Consider the following 10167-nt stretch of genomic DNA (forward strand, 5'->3'; position numbering starts at 1 on the left):
AGACTTTCAAATATACTGTATAGCAATTCTTTACAGTGGCAACTACAGGAATACCAGAATCACAACTTGGTTTTGTTTTTTGTTTTTGTTTTGGTTGCACTCGCAGCATAACTTCTAGGCCACCAGGGAACTCCACTTGTTTTATTTTTACTATTCAATTGGACTTAAAATTTCAGCTTTAAATTGTTTTATTTATAAATAACTTTTATTTGCAAACTTAAATTTAATTAAAATATATATGTTAACTGTATTTAAATTTTTTATATTAGCTAATTACATACACCATCGGTATATATAATTTTTATATGTGCCAATGACATACATATCAGGTTTTTTACCGACAATTGGAATGTTTTAGAATAAAAACTTTTTTAATCAAAAAAAATATGATATATTGGTGTTCCCGTCGTGGCTCAGCGGTTAACGAACCAGACTAGTATCCATGAGGATGCGGGCTTGATCCCTGGTCTTGCTCAGTGGGTTAAGAATTCAGCGTTGCCGTGAGCTGTGGTGTAGGTCGCAGAAGCTGCTCGCATCCCGCTTTGCTATGGGTGGCTGTAGCGTAGACTGGCGGCTACAGCTCCGGATTGGATCCCTAGCCTGGGAACCTCCAAATGCCAGCCCTAAAAAGACAAAAAAAAAAAAAAAAAATATATATATATATATATATATATAATAGTTTTCATTTGTGCTCTAGCTCCGAGAGACCAGGGGTTACCTGGGAGGGGGGGAGGAGGCCCCAAACTCGTATCCTCCACCCTCCCCGGCCTAGATGGATTTCCAGATGTAGGGAGGTCTTCTCTGGCCATCCCTAGTGGGGAGCGCGCGCGTTGCTTCTCCTCCTAACCGCGAGGTGACGCTAAAGACACCTGAAGACCTCTGGAGTCGTTCATCTTTATGATCCCTGCTACGGCCCGAGCAACCCGGAAGTTGTGGCTGTCCAAGGGGGAATGCTTCCGGGCAGGAGCTAGGTGACCCCGGCTGCTTCAAGAACCTGCGGTGTGACAGCAGCCATGGGGGCGCACCTGGCCCGGCGCTACCTGGGCGATGCATCAAAGGAGCCCGACCCCCTGCGGATGCCCACCTTCCCGCCTGACTACGGCTTCCCGGAGCGCAAGGAACGCGGTGAGGCCCAATGCGCAGGCGCGGCCGGCGGGAGTTGGGCTAGAGACCTGAACGCCGGGGTCCCCAGTGGTGGGCTCGAGCGTAAAGCGGCGTGTCCATACTCAGCCCTGATCTCGGCCCGGAGGAGTACGGAGGATGCGCGTGACCCTGCCTGAGTGCGAAGGCATTCCAGGCAGAGAGCACGGTTTGAGTAAAAAGCTCTGGGGGTAAAAGAGAGTAGGAGAACGGGGTTTATGAGGCGCTCGGGGCTGGGCTTAGCCCTGGAGTTAATGGGGCAGCCATGGAAGGGTTTATCACGGAAGGGATGTGCTCATGGTACATCTGTCCAGACGGCACTCCTGTTTTTAGATATGATCGAGAAAACAAGGGGGGGCTCACTCACACCGCACATACTTTTTTTTATGTATTAATATCACAAGCATATCGAGCGCCAGTCCTGGGCCAAATTCCAAGTTGGGCATCGAGGATGCAGCAGGCACGATTAAAGGGAACTCACAGCTCTTTGAGGGAAACAGTGGAACCTGGCCGATCTTGGGGGACCAAGCAGTATCAAGGCGGGCTTCCCGGAGGCTGTGACTAGAAGCAAGACCTGAGGGGGATGCGGAGGAGTTGACCACAAGGAAACCAAGGAGAGGGGAGAGCTAGTGCTTCTAAACAGAGGAGGGACACGATCAGATTTGCTTTGTCCAGAGGTGGCGCTGGCTACCAGGTGGGCCACAATTTGGAGACAGGGAAACCTCTAGGGTGGGGGTGGTTCTGAGAGGTTTGGATTTGGAAGAACGTTGGGAGGTACAGTCCTCTAGTGTCTGAACTCCTGGTAGTCCCTTCAGCTCTCCCTGAACCTACAGCCCATCAGTACACCCACCTCCTTATCATGTTACTGAGCCTCACACCCAGCTTTGCCCATGATGAGTTTTGCAAACACCCACAGCCACCCCCCTGACCCCCATTCCTCTCTCGTGCTTAACCAAAACCCTGGTTAAAGCCAGCTCTTCTTGTCTCCTGTCCTTGTGTAGCTGAATGTCATGGGAGAAGAACATCCAACTTCCCTGACTGGTCTCTCAGTTGCTCCCCCAGTTGACCCTTCATGCTGCTGGTTTTTATGTGGCATTCCCTGGCCCTCTCTGTTGCTCCCCCTTAGGCCACTGTCTCACACCTTCTCTCTCAGCCTCCATCACCTCCTTTCAGCTAGTTTTTGCATCTTCATAAGAGAAGCATCCAGGAGTTCCCACTGTGGCTCGGTGGTAACAAACCCAACTAGTAGCCATGAGGATGCGGGTTTGATCCCTGGCCCCGTTCAGTGGGTTAAGGATCTGGCATTGCCGTGAGCTTCTGTGTAGTTCACAGATGTGGTTCAGACCTAACGTCTCTGTGGCATAGGCTGGCAGCTGCAGCTCTGATTCAACCCCTAGCCTGGGAACTTCCACACGCAGCAGGCACCACAGCACTAAGAAAAAAAGAGATAGAGAAGAAACCAAAAGCTCTTTAGGCTCTCTTCACCCCTGCTTGCTACACAGCCTGGGATCCCTCCTTCTCTCTTGTTACTCCAGGTGATCTGCCCCTGCTTTGGCTAAGCCTCTGCTCCAGGTGAACCTTCTGATGCCCTCCATCCCATCCTCTCCCCTACCCAAGGACAGCCCCAACCATTCTCCTCTCGCAGCATTGGTCTTCCCATCAACATGCCAATACATTGTTATTTCCTCTCCTGACCCATCTCCCCCTCCAGCTGTCTCCCCAACACTTTGCTGACCAGGCTCCGGTCAGGCTTCCCCCACCCCTTCCCCACTATGTCCCTGCTAACCCCCATTGTCAGTTCTCAGCTTTAAGGCCACTGCAGCTGGGCACTGCCACTTCCTGAAAGCCCGTCCCCACTTGGTTCCAAGAACTCATAACCACTACCCACCTCCCTGCCTTGGAAATGCTGGGGTCATCTGTCTCCACTCACTACCTAGAGGGTCTCAGCAAGTCCTCTGATTTCACATGCAGAAGGCCAATGCCAGAGTTTTCCTCTCCAGCTGGGCCTTGACCCTGAACCCCAGATGCATGGACCTCACTGCCTGCCTGTAAGCTCCACTCCATATTAACAGACATCTTGCACTCAGCAGGTCCAAAACAGAGGTCCCAACCTCCCCTCCCGAGTCTGCACCTCCCTCCAACACTAACCACCATGTGCTCAGGCGGAAATCCCTGGGGCATCCTGCCTGTCCCACCTCTGCACCTGCTGTTGCCCCATTGGAAACCTCTTACCCCAAGTGTCTGTGTGACTCACTCCCTCACCTTCAGATGCCATCTTTTGAGGGACCCCACCTCCATCTAAAGTTGTAACCCACCTCCCTACACAGCCTCTCTCTCTCTTCCTTTTTTTTTTATTTTCCACACATTGTCAGGCATCCTGCAACATCTAGTTCTACCTGTTCGTTCCATGTCTCCCTCCAAGAGCAGGGATCCTTGCCTGGCATGCTCCATTCTGCATCCCCAACACCTAAGCACACAGAAGGTTCTCCCTAGATCCTGCCTGCTGATGCTGGAGCATCTAGTGTGAGTGGCACCACACTGACATAGAAACTGTCAGGGGCTACAGGTGACCCAAGGCCTAGGGTTGCAGGAGTTGAATTTGAAGATGGAGGGACCAAGTTGGGGCTCATCAGTCTATGGAGTGGAGATCAAAGCCTTGGATTGGAATGTGCAGAGGGCTCTTAGCAAGAACCACCAGAGGCCGATGCTTAATGTTTGGGCTTGGGAAGCCATAGCAAGGGGGGGAAGCCATAGCAAGGGGGGGAAGCCATAGCAAGGGGAGGAAACCTGGGGAGAGTGTGGTGGAGAGGGGAGCCATGGGAAGCGAATGTTTGAGAAAGAAGCAAGCAAGAGGCTGAGGAAGCGCAGTGTTCTGCAGTCATGAGTGGCTCTGGAGAGCCAGTGTGTGGGCAGTGCTGGGGTGGGACATGGAAGCTGGTGGAGGGGGAATGAGGACCTGGGCTGGGGTGAGACAGAAAAGCAGCTGGGAAGCAGAGGGGTGAGGAGCCAGCAGGGAGGACTGCAGGTGAGCTGTGGACACTTTTTGCTGCTGATGGGAAGGCACTAGGATCAAGAAAGATGCAGGAGTAAGTTCAGGGGGGCTCTCGTGAGGATGCAGGAAGGCCAGGTCCTGAGCACTCCTGGTGGGCAGGACAGAGCTCAGCATCACCGGCACAGCGGGGCACGTGCAGGGGTGCGTGCCCAAAATTTCTCACAGCCCCAGTCGGCCTCTTGAAGGTTGATTTCATCTGCGTCGAGTTTGCCAGGTGGGTGGGCAGGCAGACAGCAGGACCAGGGGTTAGTTCGGCTCTCTACGGGCAGGCACCTGAGCACTTTACATATAGTAGCTTAGTTAACTTTCAAGCTGAGGACTTTTAGTCCACTCATGAGACTCTGAGAGGCACCTCTGCTGAGAGGGCAAAGCTGGGATCCAGGTCTCCTGCCCCCCACCCCCCCACACACACACTGGATTGTTCCCAGCAGAGGGAAGAAAGCGGTTTCTGAGTGCATGCTCTGCAGGGTGGGGCTATCTGGAGAGTGACTCTAGGGGGAGGGGAGACAAGAGTCCAGTATGGGCATTGAGGCACCCAGGGTGATGGGAGAGGGGTCCTTCCTTTGTCTGGGCTTCAATGTCCAGGGTTGCCTTTGTGCAAATTAGGCACACTCCTTTCTGCCACCAGGTCGTTGATGGGGGCGCTCCTGAGCTGTGGGCCCCACCACCACCTCACACATGGGTTGGCTAAGTCTCCCTGGATTGGGGTGTGACTGGGAGGGAGTCCCCAACAGTCAGGCCCCAGCTAGCAAGCCCCGGCTGAGCCCCACCGGTCCTCTGCAGAGATGGTGGCCACGCAGCAGGAGATGAACGACGCACAGCTGATGCTCCAGCAGCGGGACTACTGCGCCCACTACCTCATCCAGCTGCTCAAGTGCAAGCGTGACAGCTTCCCCAACTTTCTGGCCTGCAAGCATGAGCAGCATGACTGGGACTACTGCGAGCACCTAGAGTGAGCCCCACACCCCATCCCTCCAAATTTCCACCTCAATAGAAAGAGGACCCCAAAGGGGCTGTTGGGTGGGATAGTGGCTTTGAGGCTGCCTTGGACCTTTGAGGTGGGAGGCCCAGCCCCTGCTCTGGGTTCACTGGTGTCCACCTGAGGGGGTGGGGGTGGTCCCCAGACAATCCACAGACACAGGTCTTTCCTATTCAGGCCCCCCAAGTGCCACAGGCCACGTGCTCCTGTCCCATCAGTTTCTCAGACTATGGGACGGCTGTGTCCTGGCTGGGGGAGGGGGACCTGACACCACTTCTCTGCTCTGCCCACAGCTACGTGAAGCGCATGAAGGAGTTTGAGCGGGAGCGGCGGCTGCTCCAGCGGAAGAAGCGGCGGGAGCAGAGGGAAGCAGAAATGGCCAGAGGCCAGGGGCCCGGTGAGGTGGCTCCCGAAATGGCCCTGTAGTGGGCCCACCTACCACCCTGTGGACCAGTCAAGAAATAAAAGCCTCCAGGCCCCTTGGCCCAAACTCTGCCTCTTTCTGTCGTGTGCTGGTCCCTAAACCAACCCCCAAAAGAAACACCCTGAGTCTGAGTCCAGCTGGGCAGGCAGGTTTTATTCCAGGCACTAGAGAGCAACAGTTCCCACCCCTCCCCCAGGATGACACTGGGGCGGGGCAGGGGGACAGAGCCCAGCTTGCCTGAGCCTGAGTGGGGGGAGCCGCTCAGAGCAGGAAGGGGATGATGGGCATGCGTAGGGGCGGGTAGTCTCGGAACTCCTTCAGGTAGCTGCGGTGCTTGCCCTTGGCCCAGATGGTCATCTGGGTGAAGCCCACCAGGGAGAAGAGGGCCACTGTAGGGCAGAGCAGTGGAGTCAGGGAGGGCTGCACACAACCAGGGCAGACAGGCCCCACCTGGGGAAGGGGCAGCAGGCTCACCTGGGAGACACTGTGTCATGATGGCAAAGCCAATCCAGGACCCCACCTGTGGACGGGGCAGGCAGGGCGAGGGTGGGCAGGGCTGCACAGCCCCAGCTGTTCTGTCAAGACCCCGCCCACCCTCCCAGCCACCTCCCCACCAACCCTTACTTTCTATTCTAGTAAGGGGGTGGGAACCAAACTCCAGGGCTCGAAGGGCCTGGAGTAAAGGAGGTGAAGGGGGGACTACATGGTGAAGCTGCCCCCCCGGCCCCCAAGAGGCCATCTCCTTCTCCAGGTACTTTAAGTTCAAACTATGAAAGCAGCTACGAAGCTAGGCAACCCCCCTCCTAAAGACTAGCCCTCCACACAGGATCCCGAACCCCAGGAGGGACAGGGGAGGGGAGCCAGGCAGACCCTCACCTCGTATGTGTAGTTGGGGCAGGACACCAGCAGGAAAAGCCATGTGAAGGGGTTCTTGGTGGGGTATGGGATCTTCCTGGTCTTGGACCCTGGAAGGACAGGACAGAAGTGAGAACACCCTAGTCCAGCCCAGCCTGCCCAGGAAGCCAGCCCCCCTGCCTGGAGGAGGCCACTCACCTGCTGGCCGCAGGTCCCGCAGGGCCATGTGGATGGAGAAGTTGCCAAGCTGGCAGATCTGTCAAAGAAGCAGGGTCAGCTCGGAGGGCACCCCCACAGACTCCCCCAACCCCATCATCCACCCCAGACTGCTTACCACAAAGATGGCGAGTGCCAATTTAACCTGCTGAGCTCCATAGGCTGAAGAGGAAGCAGAAAGGAAGGCCTGTCAGGGGAGAGCCTGGGTCAGGGAGGGGGCTGTTCACAGGGGGAACAGGGTCCAAGGCCACTTACTTGGGGGTGTGTAGAGAGGGTGGTTGATGTAATAGGCCATCCATGCAGCAAAGCCCCAGTAGTAGGTGCAGTTCTGAAAGGGAGCGGGGCCGGGATGGAGCCTGCCCCAGTGGAGGTGAGGAAGACCAGGGAGGGCGGGCCAAGGGTGAGGGGCCTGGGATGGGCAGCTGGGGGCTGACCTTGAAGATGTTGCGCAAGGGCATAGTGCCATGGGAGAAGCGATGCACGAAGAGCGTCTCCAACAGGCGCTTGATGTAGTGGAATGAGTGGCAGATGCAGGCGAGGCTGTCGGGGAAGTCAGTTTAGCAGGGGCAGGTCCGGCAGGCCTTCCCCTCCCTCTGCCACCAGCTCCCACCTGGCCCTACTCACTGCACCACCGTATGCCGACTGGACGTGAAGTCATATTTGTGGCCATAAATGAAGGGCACCCGGAAGTAGAAGAGCAAATAGATGAAAAGGGGACCCGCGTACTCTGTCAGGAAGACCTGGGGAGGGGCAAAGTGAGTCACCACAATGTGGCAGATGAGAGTCAAGGCTACTGGGAGAGGGGCATCTGCACTCACCGTTACCCAGCTGATCTGGGCCCCCAGGTCCCGGAAGTAGAGTGTGGCCGTGGTGCCCACAGGCAGCTTCTGCAGAACGTCCTCATCCTTCAGGGACTTGCCCTCTGTCAAGAGGTGGGCCAGGGCTCAGGGGCTGCCTGGGCCTCCACCCACTGCCACCCAAAAGCCCAGGGGGAGCCAGGCAGACAGCTGTACTCACTGGGGTCCAGGCGGAGGGACTGGCGGGCAGGGTACCACTGCGGATCTGTGGGGAATGAGATGTCACAGTGCACAGCTTGGTGGGACCCAAGTTCCCTACAGCAACTCCTCTCCCCCCACGCCCCGCCCCGCAAAAGCCCGTGCAGCTCCAGGACACAGACCGGAAGAGCAAGCAAAGCCGGATGTTGTCCTTCCGACAGCCCAGCAAGGGCGTTCCTACCAATGGCCACGTGGGGGCGCCTGCTCCAGGCAAGCCCACAGAAGCCTGGGCCACACAGGGGGAATCTCTGCAAAATGAGGTCCCACCTAAAGGTCCTTGCCCAGAGGGGTCGCAAGGGGCAGTGCATCCAGGCCCCAGACTTACGACTCTTGGTGAAAAGGTTCTTGATCTCGGCAATGGTGGCTTGGGGCTCCACCTGGGAGAAGCACAGTCCGCAGAGGCATCAGCCCTGGGCAGAGCCCAGGACCCAGGATCCCTCCTGATGAGGTGGGATGAACTGGGGTACCAGGCAGCTGCTACTGGACAGGTGGGTGGGACCAAGCCCCCCAGTCCACATGGCTGACAGGACAGCGATGGGCCTGAGGGCCGTTTTAGCCAGGCAGCCAGGACACCCCATAACTAGCTGGGAGATGGTTTGAACATGGGAAGTCAGGCCTACTTCTCTGCCTCCTCTCTCCACCCCCACCCACAACTGCCCCAGAGTGAAGGTCCTCGGTCTGCTGCAGACCTCCTCTGGGATGGAACAGGCCCCTTCCCCTGGTCTGGCCTCAGAAGGAGAAGGTCTCAACTCCATCTCCCTCCCAGGCCCCAGAGCTGTGGGGGGGTCCACAGAGGCCGCTTCACTTCCTCTCACACTAGGAGGCCAGCTCCAGACCACACTCAGGGGCCACGGTGCACTATCCTGAGGGGCCAGCTGTCTGGGGCCACCAAGGGACAGGACCCCTCACACAAACCCTGAAGGGCAGGGGTGTGGGTATCAGGGGACAGGTTAGAGGGGCACTCCCATCTCCCTTGGGGCCAGGAGCACCCAGAAGGGGTGGGTCCAAGGCCCAGCACCCTTGGCCCAGCACAGTCTGCACCATGATCCTACCTTGTCCAGGAAGCACAGCTTCTCCCGGGTCTTTGCATCCAGAATCTCCACCTCAAAGAAGAGAACGGCCTTTTTAGGTTTCTTGGTTGTCTTGGGGGGTGCAGGCCGGGGAAGGCCATTGAGGCCAAAGGCAGGGCCGAGGCCCTGGCTGGTCTCCCGGGCCACCATGCTCATGCTCAGGTCCATGCTGCCCGGCTCTGCCGACTGTGGCCAGCAGCCCCAGCTGCCGGCCGTCAGCCCCCTCCACAGACCTCCCCACACGAAGTGCTCTGGGCCGGGCTGGCGCGATCAAATTCTGCCGCGGTGCTGGAAAGGAGCCCGTGCCTGCCCTGGCACTGCCGGCTTCTGTGCAGATGTAACCCGAGTGGCCCAACAGCCATGGCCCAGCTAAATATAAAACTGCCCCACACTGAGCCCCCCAGGAGCCTGCCACAGACCTCTGGGGAGGGGGGACAGCCCCCCTCCAGGGCTGGGGTGCCCTAAAGGTGGGGCTTTTGAATGGACATGGACCCCAAACAGCACAGGGGAAGGAAGAGTCCCAGAGGCAGACAGGGAGGTGCCTCCCGGCCTCCCCGCCCAGCGCCAAAAGAGGGCCAGTCAGCAGGAGGAGGGTGAAAGACCAGCCAGAGCCCAAGCCCCAGAACCCAGCTCAGGCTCGCAGAGTCAACTAGGCTTGGAGAAATCCCAGCTATTTTGAGAATCCATGAGATAGATCATCCATTTCCCCTTCTGAGCTCTAAGAGACACTCTGGATTATTTTCCTTGTGCATTTGTGTTCCCAGGGAGGTGACAGATTCCAGAGTTATTGGTGCAGAGAACCTCTAAGTGTGGAAAAGATCAGGAAACCAGGAAGTTGCCAACAAGCGCCCCCAGTCTAGGCTGAGATCTTGGCTCCCATCTCCCCAGCCTCCCTCTCCCATCTACTTCTCACTAGGTCCACCCAGGCCTTCAAGGCCACCTTCTGGGCAGTCATCCCACCATGTCAGCCCAACACAGCCCTTGTCCAGACTCTGTGCCCCCTAAAGCCCAGAGCAGAAAGCCTGGGCCCCCCACATGCACACTCTGCTCTCCCTGAGCTCAAGGCAGTGGTGGTACAAAGGAACAGGCTGGGAGGGAGGGAGCCTCCAGGGGATCTGAGAAGGCACCCAGGCCAGAAGTGAATGGTGTGAACTGCCAGGGGAGCTGGGGTGAGACCCCGCAGGCCTCAACCCATCACAAAAGGCCTCAGAGCCCCAGCGCAGGGCTAGGAGGCATTGCTCCTATTAGACATGGGGTTGTGGCAGGCAGCACTGGGTCTGACCCCAAGCTGGCCACTGGGCAGCAGGTGCTGAGGTCCCTTCCCCGCCTGGTTAGGTCGTCAGTCAGAGGCAGCATGGGGCAGAGCTGGGAACCTC

At 57.3% G+C, this 10167-nt stretch overlaps 2 protein-coding genes across 3 annotated transcripts in view; one reads left to right on the top strand and one right to left on the bottom strand.

The window, feature by feature from the left end:
- On the top strand, positions 922–5661 carry NDUFB7 (NADH:ubiquinone oxidoreductase subunit B7). Its single transcript, XM_003480775.4, has 3 exons — positions 922–1125; positions 4976–5144; positions 5465–5661. Exons 1-3 carry the CDS (start codon positions 1014–1016, stop codon positions 5595–5597), a joined length of 414 nt encoding a protein of 137 aa, XP_003480823.2. The 5' UTR covers positions 922–1013; the 3' UTR covers positions 5598–5661.
- The window catches only part of TECR (trans-2,3-enoyl-CoA reductase), a 28512-nt gene continuing 24072 nt past the window's right edge, over positions 5728–10167 (bottom strand). Inside the window, exons 2-13 of one of the 2 annotated variants that reach the window (XM_021083691.1) lie at positions 8774–8824; positions 8047–8098; positions 7684–7728; positions 7485–7588; positions 7291–7406; positions 7101–7206; positions 6922–6994; positions 6785–6828; positions 6649–6706; positions 6472–6560; positions 6070–6115; positions 5728–5984 (exon numbers count right to left, since the gene is read on the bottom strand). In XM_021083691.1, coding sequence (XP_020939350.1) covers positions 5857–5984; positions 6070–6115; positions 6472–6560; positions 6649–6706; positions 6785–6828; positions 6922–6994; positions 7101–7206; positions 7291–7406; positions 7485–7588; positions 7684–7728; positions 8047–8098; positions 8774–8824 — 912 coding nt within the window. In that variant the 3' untranslated portion in view covers positions 5728–5856. Of the gene's footprint in view, positions 5985–6069; positions 6116–6471; positions 6561–6648; positions 6707–6784; positions 6829–6921; positions 6995–7100; positions 7207–7290; positions 7407–7484; positions 7589–7683; positions 8099–8773; positions 8825–10167 lie in introns of both variants that reach the window. The other variant, XM_021083690.1, reaches the window with a different exon arrangement.

Source organism: Sus scrofa, chromosome 2 (genome assembly GCF_000003025.6).
Source record: "Sus scrofa isolate TJ Tabasco breed Duroc chromosome 2, Sscrofa11.1, whole genome shotgun sequence".
NCBI lineage: Eukaryota > Metazoa > Chordata > Mammalia > Artiodactyla > Suidae > Sus > Sus scrofa.